The following is a 21,929-nucleotide window of genomic DNA, read 5'->3' on the forward strand; positions in this document are numbered from 1 at the left end:
ATACATAAAATCAAAGAAAATAGATTGAATAATCAATCATGCGATGCTAGTGGATGGACGGGTGACCGGTTCGAAACTCTGTATCGTGCTGTTGTCCAAAAAAAAAGACACAAGTGTAAAATCTACTGACACACATAGCTCATTCGCGCCGGTTCGAGGCCGGATGAGATCGGATATCTCGTGAGTAAGAGTCGATTTAGACACTTGCCAAGTCGGTAGGCCAATGACCATGATATGGCTGAGGACCGCGGTTTGGATTCCGCGTAAACAAAGTAGGCCCCGTCCAGATTAGCTCTGGCAGCATAAAGGAGACGTTAGCTGAATCTTTACTTTACTTTTTTATTCTCTAGAAAAATGAGAATTTTGAGAACATTTAGAACAAAAAGACGAAAAAAATTGAGTACAATAAGTATTCAGAACACGTTGCCCTTCTTTCTGGAGATATTTATATTGCAGAAAAACTATCAACACTACATACTGCCATTTGCAAATTAAAACGGCAATTCGGAAGCTAAATCTATACCGATCGGGTCATCGTAAAAGCCTGGGTTGGATTTTAACGTGTTTTTAATTTTTTTCTATCCAAATTTTCCTACACACGTAAAAACCGGCAACACTGTATGCCCTTTTTTTGTCTCTCTGTCTGTCAACCGGTCATTTATATTTATCTCTGTCGCATGCATTAAAGTGTCCAGGGTGGTTTAATAGAGGTATAATAGTATATCGGGTAATCCCCGAACTCATAATTACGGCGACGAAAAAGTGGCGGAAGTAGTTATTTCTGCGGGGTTATCATATTGTCGTGGTGGGGAACGTGATTTCTATTTAAATGTTAATAACCCCGGCTAGGTAATCGGAACCCAATGAAGTAGAGTTCGTTTAAAAGAGCGTTCCTTACTCTATGACAAAAATATATTATACCATGTAAACAATCATTTTAATTTTGACCGTAAACGCTAGGGGGCGCAATATTACAATTTAATAAACCTAAACATTGCGCACTTTTCAAAAAATTTAAATGCAACATTAAGTGTAACCTTATGCTATTTCATCACTTTAAAAAAAGTTCTTGGAAAACATTCTAGTTTGTGCCTGTACATGCTCCTTTGTACTCATAATGCTTTTATAAAAGAATGTCCCTCGTCATGAATGGGAACATTCTCTGTATTACAACACTACTTACTGTATATCTACCAGTTTTTCTTCCTCTACGCTTTCAACGACGAAAAGCTCGTTGACGATTTCTTTAGAGTTAAACGGGGTGCTCGCTGGTTTTTTCAAAATGGGTGCCACGAGAAAATCAATTGGATCTACAAACAAGTATAATAATATCCCATGTATAATAATAAACTACTCAAAACAATTATCGCATATTTTCAAAAAAAATATTAATTTGAAAAACAAGACACTTTGAATTCGATATTAAATAGTATGGATACTGTGAAGGGCAATTCTATACAATAAGCCTATGCGCTGACCTGCATTTTTAGTCGGCCGACTATTTAGTTGCAAAAGTCAAAACAATACATACCTACTGATGAAGTCGATGGGCCGACTATTTGACTGCATGTGAGCGCGGCTCCATAAGGATATATCGGTTACAAATAATGCAACTAAATAGTCGGCCGTTTAAAATTTGCCTGTCAGCGCATAGCCTAAGGCTACGCAATGTAATCAAATATTGGGAAGATCGGCTCCATAAGAATGTATTGTTTTCACTTTTGCAACTAAATAGCCGGCCGACTAAAAATTACATGTCAGTGCGTACCCTAATTATTCTAAAAAAACTCACAAGAGAAAGGCAGAAAAAAACATGCTTCATTTAGAAATATGCAAAAATTACTTTTATTCAAATAAGCGATAATTGTTTTGAGTAGTGTATTTATACAGACTACATATTTTTTACTATCTATTTATTTGCTTTTTTTATATCATTGGTTTACCTTTATATTCTGTGTCAACAATAACTCCACCTAACCCTTTTACATATCCTTCTAAAACGTCAGTAGTTTCTGCATCAAAGCCAACTAGCAGAAAAGTATAGGAACAAAATACCGAACCATTTATGGAGTTTTCAGTGGTACCCTATAATAAATTATAAAAATAAAAACGAGTTAAATACTAAATTATTCAAATGCCCTGACATAGGTATCTCCATATAAGTAACATGACTATATGTGACTGTCACTATAGTGATGTAAACAGCTTAATGGAAAATCAAATGTATTAAAGAGACAAAAATTGATTTGATACATTTCTTCTATGCGGTATTGTCGTATTTTGCATCAAAATTTCAAACCGCACAAGTAGTTTTTAAAATAGTTTATTTTTTTTCTATACACATTTTCCTACACAGGTAAAAACCGGCAACACTGTGTGCCGCTTTTTATTTTGTCTCTCTGTCCGTCAACTGGTCATATATCTCGGTCGCGTGCGTTACAATACAGACCACGCAGATGAAGTGTCCAGGATGGTATAATAATACATAATAAAATTATATAAGGATTCTTGCCACTTAACTTGTTGGTTGATCCGCATTATGACAAACACAGCGTAGAATTAAATTTCTATATTAGCAGTTAAGTGGCAAGAATCCCTATATAATTTTATTATATACCTCTACTGCAAGAAATTTGTTTTCTATTTTTATAATACATAATAACACAATAAAATTTCTCTGCTAACTCTGAAACAGAAAACCGTATTCACGTAGGAAAGCAAGAAATATAAATGGGGAGGTATAATGACAATCTCCGAACCGTCGATCGTAGCCGATGTATATCGCATTAAACTAGTGTTAGGGGTTTTTATAGATGTATTAAAACATGATATTTGCCATAAATCGATATGCGGTCATTAATAGCGTATCATGTTACTAAATTTTTATTTTTTAAACAATAACATTATATTGAAATACAATAACAAAATTTCAAACCGACCAAGTAAACGTTTAGGAACAATGCCTAGACACTTACGAACCGGCAACGCTGAATAGGGAGTATGTGATATAGAGAGTCTGTATGTATAGAGAGTACGTCAGGGAGTATGTGATATAGAGATTATGTGTGTATAGAAAGTATGTGAGGGAAGCTACACCATTAGGAACAATGCCTAGACATTGACAAACCGGCAACGCTGTATGACTTTATTTTGTCTGTCAAATGAACATATATATTTATCTCTGTTGTATGCCTCTATTTATTTTTGTTTATAACATTCTGCATGTTGTTGTCATTGCCCTATAAGAGTATTGAAAAGGACACTTAAAGGTTGATTCTCACTATACCTTCCGTTTCCATTCAATATCCATTCCATATTCGTTCCGTATTTTTATTGTATTGACGCTATACGTAAGCTTGAGTTCCGTATCAGTTCCATACTTTTTATTGTACAATTTATATCATTACGAAAGTTTTATTTTAAAAATTTCTATCTTTTGAAAAATGTAATAGATTTAATTAAGAGGCGAAAGAATAAATAAAATATCAGCAAAATTTTAACAGAGCTGGTACAAATGTAAGAACTTGACAACGCTGTTTCCGATACGCTTCAGTCCGTCCGCCAAGAAATGTATGGAAGAAAAGGATATGGAACGGAAGGGAAACGGAACGGATAGTGTGCATTGTCCTATTCATATACATGATATATTTTACGTTAACGGAAGGGAAACGGAAGGGAGCTGATATGGAAGGTATAGTGAGAATCAACCTTAAAACGGGCATGATAAGAAAACTGCAGATCGCACAATCTTCAATGAAATATGCTGTGAATAACCAAGAGAGACCGTAAAAGAATAGAGTGGATATGACAAAAAACCCAGGTATTAGATGTCATCCACAGAGTCAAATCCCTCAAATGGCAATGGGCAGAACACCTGGCAAGAAGAACGGGCAACAGGTGGACCACAAAAATTACAGCATGGCAGGTACCCATGAGGAATTACCAGACTTAGAAGATCGAACCTGAGATGGGACCATTATACTAGGAAATTAGCAGGGATAACTTGGGCACGCATAGGCAACAATACACAACAATGGGCACTGCTACAAAGAGAGTATGTGAGGGGTGGTGTAGCTCATAATTGGAAATGGTTGAATAAGCTGAAAATGATGATGATGATGATAGTAATTATATACTTAAAAAGCACTGCACGTCACTGTTATAAGGTATGGATTATATCAGCAGGTAAAGATACAAATTCTACCAACCTGTGAAGAAACACAATCTGCAGTAACTTCATTTTCAATGGGCGGAACCACGGATTTTTCTAACGAAACTTTTGTTTTTGTATTTAATTCGCTTTCCGTTCGTGACGCAACATCTGGTAGATTAGCATTTCTTAAAAGCATGCTTAAAGTATCATCTTTACGGGTCCCTGTAAAAAATAATATTAAGATTAAGATTCCATTATTCATTAAAAATAATACTCTCATACCAATATTATCTTTGCTGAGATATTGCTGAGTTAATGTATCATCACTTTCATCTCTAATTGCTACAGGAACAGATTCATTTTCTTCCAGATTCAATTTATTTTGTTTTAAAATATTAATGGCCTTAAATCAATTAAATCACAAAGTTCAGACCACAACTAAAAAAGTCTTTATATACTTACTTTTTTGCTGACTGGCGAACCCAGTCTGGATTTCAACGTCTCGTCCTCTTTGCCTAGAACATAATCATCTTCCTTAGCTGGCTGTTTCTGTTTAATAGAATCCAAAAACCATTGAATTGGAATTACAGTGCAGGACAGCTTCTTGGTTCTCACTTCCTCCACTTCAGGGCAGCACGGATTACCGATAATCACATGAGTGACTCTTTCAGACAGGCTGTCATATCTAGTGGCTCCACTTAAATTTATGGCTTTAATAAGCTTATCGCGCTGATCCAAAGAGAAACCAGCAAGAAAAATCTAAATTAGTAAATCATGTTAATAAGATTATGTTCATTAGCATATATAAAGTTCTAAAACATACTGAGCAACCATCCAAAAATGTACCAGCACTCTTAACTTTCTTCAGATCTAATTTTTCTACCAAATCATCTGAAGCTAAAAAAATAATATACTTTAAACTCATTAACAAAAAGTAATCAACAAACCTTTTCTTTTTTTACTATCAGTCATTATTCCAGTAGAATTCATAGTTTCATTAATCTGTGATCTTTGAATATTCGAAGGAATTCCAATGGAACTAATACACGAAAAGTTTGGATTAATGTCTTCACTGTCTTTTGTTGGTGTAGAGGTAGTAGTAGCTTTTACCTAATGTTATGTAAGATTGTAATAAAAAAGTGTGTGTGCACTATGCGCATATTTGAAGTGAAACTTCTTCTTACTTCTGTCTGTCCGTCTGAGGACTCCATTCGGGTACCTCTATCCACGTGCCGAGTTTGGTTCTAATCGACCCATAATTAAGAAAAATCGTCATGATTTCGTCCATTTAGAGGCATCGGCTTGAAACATCGAGGGCGTCATCCTGCAGCCCGTCCCCAATTATGTCGAAATATTTTTGTGTAGCATCCAACTTTCCAGGGTGCAACTGTGTACTCCGTCGCTCACATAGCCTACCAACCAAATTTGCTCGCGATCGGACATCAACTTTTGACGTTTCTTACGTCAAAACTGTCACAGTGACAGGTGTCGTACACGGTCAAGTTGGCCTTGGTCCATTCTATCGACATACCAAATTTCATTTAAATCGGATGATTGTTTTATTTGATATATTTGATATCAGCCCCATCTACATTCCGAGTTTCAGCCCCATGACTCACATAAGGTCTGTTCTCTGAAGAATCCCTGACTAGTCAGCACGTTTCTCATTGGTTAAAATGAGTAGAAACCTGATTGTTGGTCTGGTTTCTACACATTTCAACCAATAAGAAACACGCTGACTAGTCAGGGATTCTTCTGAGAACAGACCTATAGAGTCCGAGTTACGACGCTCCAAGATCGTTACAACTTTTCCTCTAGCGTCTCGTGTGTCACGGCCTTCAATTTTTACTCCCATCGCGCATGAAGAAGTTTCACTTCAAAAACGAATTTAATTTGTATTTTTATAACCACTACATCCAAAATATATAATAAAACCAAAATAACATACTTCATATAATTTGTATGACAGCGAAAATCCTTTATTTATACTATCATAGACCCAATCAATGGTAACGCAAGGCAAACATTTTCCTTTGGCAGCTTTAAACTTCTCACTACTCGTTCCTTCTGCACCATGACAAATTAGGACATCAGTCTGATTTAAATTTAATTTACCCACCATTTCTCCCCCTAAAAATAGCAATAAATAGCAAATTAGAAATAAAGATAAATAAAAGTCAATCTTTAAATACCATTTGTAGAAATAAGTGTCTGCAATTTTAACTTTTCCTTGCTGCTCGATATTCCTGTGGTGCAAATGATAAGTTTATGAAAAGGAGGACATTTATATTTATTTAATATGTCGGAGTTATTCGCATCAATATTTTTTCTTTGGCTTTCTGTCCATAAGTAGTTAATCCATCCAGGTAACATTATTTTTACATTTCTTTCAGTTGCTATCTAAAATATATCATATGTTATATGTTACTACCCTCATCATATATAGGGTGATTCACGGCGATGGCACGTTAGACGTTTATGGAGAAGCGGTCATAGAATTTTTTTGAAAATTTTGATTTTTACATAACAGCACCTGCTTCATACAGGGGTCGGCATAAGTCAGGCAACCATTCATCAGGTTATTCATTCTGAAAACGCGTCTATTCGACGAGCAAGTGTTATCTTACATATTATGACACAGACACAACTGTCTGACGCACGAACATGCTTAGTGGCAATCTTTTTCGATAGCGCTGCCAAACTTATGAGCGTTGCCGGACATATGCCGATTTTTCGAGAGCGTTGCCTGACTTATTATACCAATCTCTGTATTTCTAAATAGCAATTTTCAGCCTTACAGTGTTGCCACATCATTTGAAAAGTGGTAGCATCTTTCTTATTTTAAATGGAACACCCAGCATATTATTACATTTTTGGAAACTACTTTCATGTTTCATAATTTTTGCATTAAACTAACCTAGATTTATATCTAATAGTTTTTGAGTTAAAAAATAAAACATGAGTAAAATCAAAGAGTAAAATGGACAAAAACATGATCATGAATAAAAATTGGCAAAATCATGAATTAAAAATTTTTAAGTTGAAATTTGAGTTATAAGTTAACGAAAGTCGATACATTCGATCTGTCTAAACAACAAAATAAAACACTAAATCACCACAATACACCAAAACACTTTTACATTTACACTGGACGCGCGTTTCGCGTCCAGACCATGTTAACATCATCAGCAGATGATTAAAACTAGTTTTAATCATTAAAAATTTTTAATCATTAAAACTAGTTTTAATCATCTGCTGATGATGTTAACATGGTCTGGACGCGAAACGCGCGTCCAGTGTAAATGTAAAAGTGTTTAGGTGTGTTGTGGTGATTTAGTGTTTTATTTTGCTGTGTAACACCAAAGGTTTCAACCCCCAACTGTAATGTCTAAATAAACCGATTGGATATTACACAGGGAGAGCAAAAATATTATTTATTTCCGTTTGTTATAAAACTGCTAAAATCTTTGTTATTTTAAATTCAACGTCTATATTACTTAAAAAATTAAAGGACTAATAAAATTGAGGCGTTTTTTGCAAAAACCCCATTTGTCAATTTTTTTCAAAAATGTACAGGGTGGTCGAAATTAGTCTGTTTTAACACAGAAAACCTATCTCCTCACTAGACAGAGCAAAACCGACATAGATGTCATGGGCTCGATTTCTGAGATACGTTTAATGGCGTAAACCGCTTGTTGATATTTTCACTGCCAACAGAGATACGGGGTCTTTTTGAATTTTTTACCATTTTGAAAATTGCCCATAACTTTTTTATTCGCGGAATAATAAAATTCTGTAAAAACGTTCTTAAGGCACTTTTTTAAGCACAATCCAGTGGCGTAGTCAATTTTTTTCTATATATGCTCTTTTTGTCAGAAATAATATAATTTTTTAAATGGAAATCGTAGTTGGCTGTGAACTTAAAAAAATGCTGGCGTTTAACCCTTTCCAACGATATAAAGTTATGGGTATCTATTTCTAAGAATGAGAGAAATATGAGGGTTTTTATCTTTATATCGAAGCGGGCTTTGATTTTGAGTTGACCTATTTGCTTAATTATTTTTTTTATCACAATTTAATATTCTATATTATTATTTATCTGCATAATTAAAGACTTTTGAAAAGATAAATGAACATTCTATTATTATTAGTAATAGTAATTATTAGTATTACTAATTACAACTGAAATCGATATAATAAACAAAGAACAAAACTAAAAAACGTTTTTTTGGGTGACGAATATAGTTTTCTAAAAAAATCAAATATGTTCAAATTGAGCACCTCCTTGTTGAAGACACAATAAACATCTTTTGCGCATAGAGTTACAACGATTTATTAGGCGAACTGGTTTAATAAGTCCAAAAGCTTACCTAGTAGCCTTCTGCAATTCTTTCTCTTGTCCAAATAGTTCTTCGCTTATACATATATAAGGTCTTTTAATTTCCCCCATAAAAAAGTCGAAAGAAGTTAAATCACAGGACCTAGGAGGCCAAGATATGGGCCCCCTGTTCCAACCCAATTCTCTCTAAATTCTCCATTTAATAGTTCAGTTGTAACCCTAGCGTTTTAATTGTAGTTGGTAATATTAACATAGAATGTTGATTTACCTTTTCAAAAGTTTTTAGTTATGCAGATAAATAATTATATAGAATATTAAATTGTGATAAAAAATAATTAGGCAACTAGGTCAACACAAAATCAAGGCCCGCTTCGATACAAAGTTAAAAAATCTAATATTTCTCTCATTCTTAGAAATAAATACACATACGTTTATATGGTTGGAAAGGGTTAAACGCCAGCATTTTTTTAAGTTCATAGCCAACTATGATTTCCATCTAAAAAATTATATTTTTTATTATTTCTGACAAAAAGAGCATATATAGAAAAAAATTGACTACGCCACTGGATTGTGGTTAAAAAAATGAAGCTCCGTTCTTAAGCCCCGTTCTCAGAACAGCGACTGTCGCCAGCGACACGTCAAGAGGACCAATGAGATTTGTACAAAATTCAAACAGCTGCAAAAATTATGGGCAATTTTCCAAATGGTAAAAAATTCAAAAAGACCCCGTATCTCAGTTCGCAGTGAAAATATCAACAGGCGGTATACGCCATTAAACGTGTCTCAGAAATCGAGCCCATGACATCTATGTCGATTTTGCTCTATCTAGTCAGGAAATAGGTTTTCTCTGTTAAAACAGACCAATTTCGACCACCCTGTACTTACGTCATGTATAAATTGATGGAGTGTTTATCTACATCCCTTGCGTGAAATAATTCCGCAAAAACGAGTCCAAGATAGTAGTCCAAGATTTAAGCGACAAAAATATCGCTGATTATGCATAAATCCCATATATCAAGGTACGTTTTCGCGAAAAAACACAGATGTCAATGACTTATGTTGTTTCTACGGAAAACTATCTGCTCTTATTATTGAAATTATCGGAATTTTTCCTCAAGTCTGCTCATCCAGCGGTGAACCTGGGGTTGTTTTGGTAAGACAGACTTATATAGGTAACCGGAAAAAATGCCTTATAAGAGATAAACGTGGTACCTATGCCCAAAGAATTTGAATTTAATTCTTTCTATAATAAACGTTTAGATATTCCTCAGTGAAAAAAAGAAAATCAAAAAGATTTGACCCAATATTTTAATCAAACCGAGGTCAAAAACTTTTATAAGACTATTCACGGAAGCATATATACATATATATATATATATATATATATATATATATATATATATATATATATATATATATATATATATATATATATATTACGTCTATCTCTCAAAATACCAACAAATAACAAGTATTTGGATAGTGTCTGGTAGTTCCCATAATTAAAAAACGTTATTTATTGCCAAGCTTGTAGAGCAGTGTTAGTTTTTATATGTAACATTTGATTTATTAATTCACTTAGAATTTTTGAATGGAGTGGTTGATGTTGCCAGATCATCTATTACCCCTGTAGTTCTTTGCTAATGAATTGTCTTCTGAAAGAGTTGATGTTCTAACACATTATCTTAAAGCAGTACTTCACATTGTAAATAAAATATATACATGCATATACTAATTATTTATCTAAATTGTCTTGAATGTGTTGAAGTAACCTATTGATTCAAAAATTATTATTTATTTGTTTTACAGGTACTGCTCGTTTGAAAGGAAAATTATTTTATAAGCAAAATTACGTATTATAGTACGCTCTATACTTAACCAAATTCTTTATACTTCTCTAGTTGATGCATATGCATTTTTATTAGGTGTACAAGTCATTTCTGATTCCAAACCTAGTTTTAAGTTACTTTCTAATGTTTTTCTGGCAATTTAAAATAAGTGAATATTAAAAACATTTTTTGGCTTTTCTGATAAGAGTGACATTGGGCTTAATCTGGTCAGTTAGTGGTAAGTATTAATTTTTATTTTATAAGTATTGGGTTTATAAATAACTTAGTGACACCAAAATAGGTATATTATTAATAAAAATTAAATTATGATAATAAACATGAATGGCATGACAATAAATCTGTATTAGTTGGGCTGCACTCTAACTTACAGTTGTAAATATTACTTTATATTCATTCTTGCAGTTTGCATGGATTATGGATGACTATTTTTGTATGTTGATATTTTAAATAAAGCATATTTAATGAGTTTTTAAGCATTTCTTTTTTTCCTTATTATGAGTGAAATGAGTAGCTATGAGATATTTAGCTTAAGAAATAAAATTAATATAGTTTAATATAAATAATATTAAACTGTATTATAAATATAGTTTATTATATAAAATATATAAATAATTTTGGAATATAAGTTAGATTAAAAACAAGTAATAGAAGTTTCATATTGTATATTAGATCTGTAGAGTCTATACATCTGTACCGTAGAGTTAAACAATCGTAAGTCTAAGAATCAAAGTTTATATAGAAACTTTCATAAGTTATACATAATGTATTACCTTATATATATATATATATAACTTTTTTGCTAAAGACTTGTACAGTTTAACAGTATATAAAAGAACTATTTAAATAAGAGTTTTAATAAAATATGTAGCTGTTTTTGTACACTTTTGAATTGATTCAGTTTCTGATTAACTGTAATGAAATATAAACAAATTAAGAGAAATTAGGCGATCTAACAATTCTATAACAATGAAACCCATCATCCTCTCGTTAAAACATGAAAACAAAAATTCACTTTCTATAGTTCTTACGTCCCTTTAACTGATATATAAGAAAAAATGGAGTTATGGTGGGTTCATACAGCCAAATAAAATAAAATAAGAATAAAATAAAATAAGAAATAAGGAATTCTTATTTGTGTGCGTTCATACAGTCAAATAAAATAAAATAAGAAATATATATTTGCTCATGCGCAGTACGATGAGGCTGGATAAAAGTTAACTTTTACGATTGTTTATAGTAATTTTACTATTTATAGTATATTTATTTATTTGTTGCCTACTATATTATACATTTTACTTACGTGAAATTATAAAATAAATTAAATCCAAACTGAAAATATTTGTAGGTTAGAATTAAGCGTGCGCAAAGCCGTTTTCACATAAAATAAAACAAGAAGTTAAAAGATAAAGACTTCTTATTTTATTTGTTATTTTATTTGGCTGTATGAACGCATGTACGGTATCCCATATAACCAACTTTCTTATTTTATTTTATTTTATTCTTATTTTATTTTATTTGGCTGTATGAACCCACCATTAATATTCTCACTGGGAAAGTTTATAAAATACCTTTAAATAAAATCTCTTGAGATCTGCGGTAAAATACCTTTATTCTTATTTAAATAATTTGAATAATTCAATCAGTGCCTTCTATTAAAAGATCAGCCTACGGGCGGACTTTTGTTTACTTCATCAGCTGTACATACTTAGATATTGGGTTAGATTCCGTTTCATATTTTGTCGGTTGATTTTTGGTTTTAACTCTTTGATTTTTGGTATTATTTATTATTGTAGTGCAAAAAACTAATTATTTTGGTGTTGAAGTGACATAAACTACTACCAGATATATGGTCACTCTCGGTTTCGCATAAAAAAAATAGAAATTTTAAAATTACAGGTTGTGTAAGTGATTTAACCTAAAAGTGCCCATACATTTTTTTACTTATCGTGATTTTTGTGTGTGTTTTTTAAGACTCTAACAATTCATCAATAAAGCTTAAGTGGAGTGTGTTTTTGGTGCTATGCCTCATCTTTGTTGTGTTCCTGGTGGAAAGGATAGTTACTAAGGATAGTTATTATACTAGGCAGCCTAAAGTGTCCTGGAAGAGCAAGAAAAAGTGGGTACGAGTTATAAATCAAGAGAATTTTATTGAAAATATCTTTAATAAATTTAAAAATAATATTCTCCCATGATGGTATTAATGAAAACTGGACAATTATGTTTATTTTATTCATATTGTGGAATCTCCACTCCAAGTGTTGCTGGTTCAGCTTGATAGATTCAAACACGTAAAGTAGGTATTATGATCTAGGAAAAATAAAGAATATGTGTATTAGAGATCATGAAAAAGATTATTATTTTGAGTTCAAATTTTAAAAAAGATTTTTGTAAAGACAAGACTGATACAGTTTAAAAGAAGAATGTGTTTTTGTTTGATAATATATAATGTATGTTAAGCATAACATATATTTGTTCAATAATTTTTAATGAATAGTATTGATTATTTATAATACCAAATTAATATCAAATATTTAAGTGATGGCTGAATACAATATGAATAAAATAACAATAAAATTGGTATATTTGCATAATACAAAATTAAGTTTTAAGAATAAATGTGTTCTAAAAATACTAAGAAATTCATATTTCTTTGTTTTAATTGGTCTAATGTTATTTACATTTTACGTAAGAATTATACCGTATCATCGAAAAAAATCGGCGTCTAGTTGGCTTGGAAATGAACATCGATGACATTCCCTAAATAACTGTACACATAAAATAATTAACTAGAATTTTACAATCTTGAAAATTTGATATTCTTGAACCTTGATTCTAAATATTCTAAATTTTTTTGATTTTTTTTTGGAATTTAGGTTCGGGAAAAACGCTGATTGATTTTTCATTTGGTTTTCATTATTTTTTATTTGGTTTAAAAACGGTTCGGCTAACATTATAGCCTCCATCAGTGTTGTGTCATATGAAAAAAATAGTGTCGAATATAATCCAAAAAATTTGCATATAAAATATTCACACCACGCACATAATGTTTACTGCGTACTCCATAGTCAATGTAGATAGTTTTTAGTGTTAAGAATAATAATTTTTAAAAAATATGTGGTCATCTTTTGATAAGTTTATATTAGTTTATTAATTGCAGTAAACATTATGAGGTGTGAATTATATTGTATATGTAATTTTTGGATTATATTCAACACCATTTTTCTCATATGACACAACACTGTGAAGGCTATAGTTAGCCGAAACGTTTTTTTAAACCAAATAAAAATAATGAAAACCCAAATGAAAACTTAATCAGCGTTTTTCCTGAACCTAAAAAATCCCAAGAAAATCAAAATTTTAGAATAATTTAACATATAAAATGCCAGCGATCTTCATTTCATAGCCATCGCTGACGCCTTTTTTTAGATAATATTGTATTATTTGTAAATATAATTTTTTGAACATTGATACTTGCAAAATATACATATAAATTTTGTGAATGCAAATAATAATACATCACTATTAGTAGATATTAAATGTTTTTTGTTAAATTAGATCGATTTTCAAACCCCAAAATTTAAAATATATTTACATTTTACCCATTATCTTATGTACCTATACATTATTTGTACATTGTAAAACATTTGCTGCATTTGTATGGTTCATAGTTTATTTGCCAAAGTATTTATTACTATAAATAGGTATATATGTTGTAGTTATCAACTGTATATTATGTATATTTCATTTAAACTATATCATTTTTAAAATACAAACCAAAAATCTGAGGAATAATTATGTTTTCCATGTATTCTACAATATATTTATTAATCCGTTATATCTAACTAGCGTGACATCATAAATCTCGCCCGTAGGCTGATCTTTTAATAGAAGGCACTGATTCAATGTATTTATTTATGACAACCACCTAATAACCAAACTTTTAACCTAACTGCTTTAACGTCAACTTGACAATCCCGAAAAATATTATTAACCAAAGAATATAAGTTCTGAATTCGGTAACGCCAACTTATTTTTCATTAAAAAAAAATTACCAATTTTCGTAACTAGGTCGGCCATATTGAGGAACTTTTAAAAGAATTGTACTATAGGTGCTATGAGTAATGAAGATTATTATGTGAGTATTATTATTTTTTTTGTACCTACATACATGTTTTCAATAAAAATGTCTCATTATTTAACAAAAATGTTTTAGTTTCATATTTAAAAATATCTTTTTTCTATAAAACTATAAAAATTGTCTGCAAAAACCCCATATATCTAATTAAAAATGACCCCTATAATAAACCCGAAAGAAAAAAAAATATTATTGATATTGCGAGAAATGTGTCTAATTATCAAACTGACAAACTGCTTGCTGCTAATATGAAGATTTTTACTGGATTTTTGTAAACAAACTTACATCCAATTAAATTTTTTTTTTACTTTTCTCGAAAATTGTTATTAATGACATATGGGATTTTTGCAAAAAACGCCTCGATTGCTTTTAAAATAGTGGTTTCAATTAGCGTAGAAGTTTGTTCCTTTAATTTCAATGTAAGCATCCAGAACGTCAAAATTAGTGGTAGACATTTTCAATCTGTAGAAAAAGTTAGCAAACTTTGAACTTTTGCACTTATTATACTTCAAAATTTGCAAGAAATGTCATTTTGGCCTTTAATTATCTTCCGTCAAGGGAAATTCTGGTTAGAAATCTAAAGTTGATTGTTTTATAAGCTTACAACATACAACTGACAACCGCAAGCTGTTGCTAGGATATTCTATTAATTTTAATTGTGTTTTTTAAACATTGTGAATGATTGTAAACTAAAAAGTATAAAGTGTAATTGAAAGCACTAATTTATTCCACTAATTGCGAGGTTCTGAATGAAGCTTAATTGATACCTATATGATACTTATATGATACTTATAAAGTTTGAATATTTGTCATGGTAACGATTTTCTTTAAATGAAACAATTATAATAGAATTATTATCTTTTAAATGGTTTTACCCTTGATTATGTATAAATAGATATACAATGAGGGCTTAGTAAAATCCTGTATTCTAGATGGCGCCTTGCCCGTTTTGCATTTTTGTATTCCCCTACGATTTTCTTTGAGGGGAATCCGTTAAACCCGCCCATCGTTCAAAAATGGAAGGGCGCGAGGTCACATCTATTGGGCTACTTATTAGCACGTTTCACGCATGTTTTACGAAAATAGCTTTATCCTTGTTTGTTTCAACTGTGACAAGAAAAAAGGAAAAAAAGTCATATTCGTTTCTAAATTCGGCAGTTTTGTTTATCTTTCTCGACTTCTGATTTCGTTTCGTTTAGGTTATGTCTTAAAAAATAATTATTTATAAGCTTTTGAGTTGAAATATACCTTAATGCATATCTAAATAATTAAAAAAATCAATTTTTTCGTCCCTCACGAAGAAACGAAACAGTATTTTTGAATATTTGGATTACAAACTATTATTTTATGAGTTTTATGTGTTGTGTTTACGTGATGTGTAATGTGTATTTTGTACCTGCTGGATAATATTTTGAAACATATTTAATTAAACAAAAAGCATCTGTATTACAGGTGAGTAAATACTGTTCATATTTATTTCTAAATTCATATAAATTTGTTTGAAATCACTCTTGGTTTTTAGAGTTTTTATCTTAGAGTTTTACCTCATAGAGAGTCTGAGATAAGTTTAATAATAAACATTAAATTTTATAGATGGATAGATAGATTAAACGATAATGGTCAGTTGACTTAAAAATTTAAAAAATACTGATTTTATGCTATAAATTATGTTTCATTTCTTACTTTGCTTTTTTGGAACTGTCAGATATATTGTGTATTTTATAATTTTTCTTAATTAATAACGTAAAATATTGTTTATCTACAGTCGACCCTGTGTTTAGATAAAGCTTCATATCAGATTTCCTATTTTATATTTTCACTCAAATTATATTTTTGTAAAATAGGTATGCTTGCATGCAAAAGTAGCGTAAATTTGACAGGGAGGTATTTTTATAGATATACAGGATGATTCATAGATTTAAATACATATTTACTTTAGAGTTGTATAGTTTGTCAAAAGAAAGGCTATATTTTTTATTTTTTCTTGGTGATTTGTCTTGGTGAATATCGATTATTTGGATTTAAAAATTATTTTTCAAAACAAAGTTGGAAAAAACTACATTTATGTCATAAAATGTGGAGTTCTCTTTGAAATAATCGAGAAAAACCCAACATCTAGTTTTGACGCCACCAGTCATGCATTATAGTTGATTATACTGCAATTTGTTATACATACGTAGTTTTGTTTGGTGAAAATGAAACTTTCTAAAAGTATTCCCAATTAAAACATATTAAGAATTTCCTACATTATAATTTTGAAAGACGTTTGAGTGGGCAGACAATTTGGTCTAAAATAATCATATGTCTAAAAAAATTAGTCTAAAATAATCAAAAACCACTTAACACATATAACTCGCTTTTAAAAAATCTAAAAGAAATAAGTTTGTTTATTATATTCATATTTTATTAAATTATTATAGGTGTGACTGCTAAGTGGTCGTACTCGCCACTTTAACCAACCATTGGTGGGACCATGGTAGGACCTTAAGAGATTATAATGCGAATTTTTCATACTATGTAAATCTATATACATATATTAATAAATGCGTTTGTTTTATTAAATTTGTTTTCTTATACGGTATGAGCGAAAAAAAACGGCGTCTATTTGTTTACGTACAAATATATGATATCGATATTCATTTCCAAGCCACCTCTGACGCCGTTTTTTTTGTCGTATGGTATACACTTACATATATCCCTTATCCTTTAAATCCGATTTATTTCTAATAATTATAAAAATAAGATACATGATTGATTCTTCCGAAATATTATAAAATGAGATATCAGGAAATAAATAAAGTTAATTATCTCGTTTGTTATGGGAATTCAAAAAAAAGGGTATAGAGAATCTTAAGAGACACAGTTCAAATATTATTTTTGAGTATAATGGGTGCTTTAAAAAAAATGTGGCGGATATAATGTAACATGTTTTTTAATGCAAAACTCTTATTTATAACTTTTATTTTATTTTCGATTCTGCCTAAAATTCTATAACTTTTTTTATAAATAACGTTAGTATTTGCAAAAAAAAATATTCCTATGTTACATAATTGTCAGTTGTTTCCGAAGTTGGGCTACACAAATTTGGTAGGAGTGTTTTACAGAGGTGAAGAAAAAGATATATTAAGTATGTAAAAATACTTGGAGTTAGGTTTCGGTCACTTCCTGTTTCACTGGAAATGTATATGTACGAGTACAACATGTGATTTTTAAATGGTACCCTCGGTATTTTTTATACTTTATTTGATAGAAAATGACATTCTGAATAGAATGACATATATCATATGTCAACTTTTGACATTTTCAATTAAAAAAAATAGCATTTTAAAATTCAATCTAGTGTCATGGCTGTGTTAAAACTAACGGAATACGAATCAATCTCGATTTATGTCATATACCTACTCACATTCCGAATTTGGTAAACCCCGAATTTAATTTTTTTATCTGAAAAAATAAAAAAGTTATAGAGGTGAACCGCTTTTGAAAAAACACTCAGTATAGGCTGCGTCATTGAAAGAATCTGCAGATATTTTTCTATTTTAAATACGTAGTCGAATTTCAAAAATATATATTGAACACCCTGTAGCATCTACCTTAAATATCTACATATAAATATCTAATATTTTTTCTTCATCAACAAATTGAAATATTATAAAACTAGTTTTAGCTTACACCATTATACAAGAAATATACGTAAAAAAAGTAATAGAATTTTACGCAGAATCTAAAATAAAATAGGATGACATTTAAAAAAAACATTATGTTAAATCCGCCACACTTTTTACAAAGTTACAGACGTAGGTAGGTATAGTTTCATATTATATTCTTTAATTATCCATCTAAAAATAAAATATTTATATACCTAATATCATACTTTAGTATCCAACAAGTGGGCATGAAAATTAAAATAAATATAAATCCATATCCAAAAATAAAAAATGTAAATAACGCTTTGAGGTATAAATTCGGCTAGAATCAGATAAGATATTTTATTCTTTACCGAGAATTAAATTCGAAGAATTCCTAGTCCCTACTTCTTTGCCAAATTCAATAGTCTCCGCCCCTTTTTACGTTTTAATTTCTGCCACCAGTTGGCAGCATCGACTTATACAGGCACATTGACTAACTATTAATATATAAACAAGGGTTTTACTGAAGAAACCAGAAGATTTAGGTATATAGGAACATGAAATATTGTTGAAAAGCAATTTTATTTGGGTTTCAATTTTTTAAATAAAATACATAGGCTTGAATTTAAAATAACAATAATTTGAACGATTTTATAACAAACGGAAATAATTATTTTTCTGACCTCCCTGTTTGACAGTTGATTTAGAGAGATAGAATATGTCGACTTTCCTTAACCTATAAACCAAATTTTAGCTTTCAATATGCCCAATTTTGTTTTTTATCTTGAAAACTAATAGAAACTAGGTTAGTATAATAGAAAAATTTTGAGATATGGAAGTACTTTCAAAAAATATAATAATATACCGGGTGTTGGCATTTAAAATAACAAAGATGCTACCACTGATGTTAGTATGAAGTAGCAACACTGTAATGCTGAAAATAATTTAGACAGATGCAGGTGCATACAACAGGAAACAAAACCAACAAAAATGGAACACATGCTTTTATACAAAAATCCAAATTTTCAAAAAAATTCTATCACTGGTTCTCCATAAACGTCTAACGTGCCATGGCCGTGAATCACCCTATATATGATCTAGGGTGACTACACAATAGCACAATACTACACAATAATAGGTTTATAAAAGATGAAAGTTTCCAATAAAAATACCATAATGGAGAAAAACCAGCAACAAAGATGTGTTGAAAATGAAGATCACTGTTATTCTTAATGTAAAACTTATAAGAGGATTAATTGATTGTCATTTTAAATAATAGCACAAATAAGATACTTACCATATACTTCTCCGAAGTAGTTCCATCACAAATTATATGAGTGACACTGCCCAAAAAATCTGCAGTATATAATCCACCCATTAATTGAACTTTTTGTTTAATAGCTTCTTTGGATGATTTGGACAGTTGTGAGCATGTTACTATACAATTGTACATTGCAACATTTAAAATAGGCCACTGAAAACTAGGAATTGGCTTGCTCTCAGATAAGCAAGTGCTGATAGCAAGTGGCCCCACTACCCTGCTTTAGTTTCAAAAATTAAATATAATATTCGTTAAATTTGTAATGTAAACTTTATACTTACGCACACTTGGTCTCAATAAACTCACTAAAATCTCGACCATCCAATTGTTCAAACACAACATAATTTAACTTATTTAAATTGTTTATATCTAATTTAGATTCTTTACTCCATGTCACATCATCGACTAATTCTTTACAAGCCTAAAAAATATATTTGTTAATATGAACATAAATAATAATTTATAACTGTGTTTTATTTTTTTTCTACTGTGATAGATAAATGTGATTATGCGATTCAATAGTCTCATGGTGTTTTACCCGCCCACTGCTAATTTTTTGTAATAATAATAATGATACTCCTTACATTATAAGCTTCTTTCATAGTATTTGATGCTTCAGATTCAGTCTCTGCCTCTTCAGGAATAATAAACACAATATGAATATCACACATTTTAAATTATTTATTGGTTCTTTTAACTTAAAGGTATTGTAGTTTTCCTGGAAAAATGTCAATAATTATTTACCTGTTTACAAATGGTCAGGGGAAAAAGCAAGTAAATCCATTTCTCTCCAAACTAAGAAAAGCACGATTTAATGTTCAAAAAGTTACAAAAATAGGGTACAAGAACTTGTAAAAATAGTGTAATCGAGATTTGTTAGAACTTAAACGGTAAAGGTATTTTTTATTAAGGTCTTTATTATCAGACTGATGAGTCATGAGAAGTAATGTCTTATGACTTGTTGGATTGGTCTTTTAGTTGTTTTTTGTTTGGTTTCATACTTTTTTTATCCTATTGACTCTTAATTGTATTTTTATGGACGTTTTTTATTGATTTTTGTATATTTAATAGAGGTAAATCGGTGTCTGTTGATGCTGTGATTTAACAAATAAATAAATAGATAAAATACCATTGTAACGGACAAACGTACGATCTCAACAATGACTTGCCTGGTTCTTTCGTTCTTTCCTCTTTTTGCTTGACTTGCCTGCTGTTTTTCCTTTATAACTTTGACTCTATATATCTTTTGACTGGGTTGCCTTTTCCCCAGTTTAGCACAGAAGTTAGCACCCCCAGTTATGCACCGAATATTTAAATATTTACAGCAAAAATATGACTTACCTGCTGTTTTCCCCTGATCTAATCAACAATTTAGGTTATTTCTTTTTGGTTTTTATTGTTTTAATATGCCTATGTATTAATAACAAGTGTTTTTATATACTTAAATGTTAATTATTATTCCTTAGCGGGGAGCGAAGAATTATAGCAAAGAATTTAATGAATTTATTACAAACAGACACCACAACAGTCGAAAGATACAAATTTACAAATTCATACCACAGATTCATACTTCATACCATAGAATAACTAACTTCATACATTCATACCATGGTACAAAGAAAACAAGGTATGATCGATAGCGACTCCAATTTCGTTAATTTTGCGCATACCACCTGTGACGTCATACGCCATACAAAAAAATAATCATATTGTCCAATTGCCACTAATAAAAAAAGACCTAAAATAGGGAAGAATTAGGACATAACCCCAAAAGTTATGTCAAATCAGCGAGCTTGACACTTGAAAAATTATTTTCACATTTATTATGTCATCTGTTTGACAATTTGAAATTGGCGCGCAGAGCTTGCCGACCAATGGTGCCGTTTATCACCTGTGACGTAGTGACCAACCTGCGCAATATCATACCTTGTATTCTTTGTATCATGCATCATGCATTCATACCTGCATTCATACATTTAAAAAAAATTCCCACTTATGATTCCCACTTCCCACGAAAATTAAATGGCGGACTTCAGGCATGGAGGGCTTAAAAAACGAAAATACCTAGACTGGAATCAGTGTTGTTAACTTAGAAAAAATAAGAAGTTTACATTAACTAGCGTCAGCGTCTACGTCCAGGCAAAGAAGTATCTTAATACCCTAGAAGTCTCGTCTCGCATCAAAATCTGACCTGTCGATGGGGCCTCTGATGGGGCCTCGCTTCGACGAGCGAGGCCCCAACTTCGTGGGGTCTCGCTATTTTGCTCGGAATTGAACGAATAGACGCGCGGTGTTGCCTTGTCTTGTGTGTACTTTCTTGAATAGTTTTAAATTATAGTTTTAAATTTTATCTATTGCTATAATCAGTCTTTCCGTTCTCCGCACTCCGCAGTTTACATATTGGGTAAAGGTGTGGATCCGGTGGCTGACCTTGAAGCCCATATTTGCTGCATTTGATCATCGATACTACGCAAGCGCACATCGTCGATGTTGCCAAATTGC

At 31.0% G+C, this 21,929-nt stretch overlaps 1 protein-coding gene across 3 annotated transcripts in view; it reads right to left on the reverse strand.

The window, feature by feature from the left end:
* Window positions 1–20,996, reverse strand: part of LOC115875909 (DNA topoisomerase 2-binding protein 1-A) — a 33,552-nt gene extending 12,556 nt beyond the window's left edge. The window contains exons 1-13 of one of the 3 annotated variants that reach the window (XM_030891481.1): window positions 20,769–20,996; window positions 20,012–20,145; window positions 19,709–19,848; window positions 19,404–19,644; window positions 6,346–6,553; window positions 6,102–6,283; window positions 5,101–5,263; window positions 4,977–5,050; window positions 4,616–4,912; window positions 4,436–4,556; window positions 4,209–4,375; window positions 1,944–2,085; window positions 1,184–1,310 (exon numbers count right to left, since the gene is read on the reverse strand). In XM_030891481.1, coding sequence (XP_030747341.1) covers window positions 1,184–1,310; window positions 1,944–2,085; window positions 4,209–4,375; window positions 4,436–4,556; window positions 4,616–4,912; window positions 4,977–5,050; window positions 5,101–5,263; window positions 6,102–6,283; window positions 6,346–6,553; window positions 19,404–19,644; window positions 19,709–19,848; window positions 20,012–20,098 — 1,949 coding nt within the window. In that variant the 5' untranslated portion in view covers window positions 20,099–20,145; window positions 20,769–20,996. Of the gene's footprint in view, window positions 1–1,183; window positions 1,311–1,943; window positions 2,086–4,208; window positions 4,376–4,435; window positions 4,557–4,615; window positions 4,913–4,976; window positions 5,051–5,100; window positions 5,264–6,101; window positions 6,284–6,345; window positions 6,554–19,403; window positions 19,648–19,708; window positions 19,849–20,011; window positions 20,146–20,596; window positions 20,706–20,768 lie in introns of those variants that run through there. The other 2 variants (XM_030891479.1, XM_030891480.1) reach the window with 2 other exon arrangements.
* Window positions 20,997–21,929: the final 933 nt, after the last annotated feature.

This window comes from Sitophilus oryzae, unplaced genomic scaffold (assembly GCF_002938485.1).
Source record: "Sitophilus oryzae breed Bouriz unplaced genomic scaffold, Soryzae_2.0 scaffold_1396_pilon_pilon, whole genome shotgun sequence".
In the NCBI taxonomy this organism is placed as follows: domain Eukaryota; kingdom Metazoa; phylum Arthropoda; class Insecta; order Coleoptera; family Curculionidae; genus Sitophilus; species Sitophilus oryzae.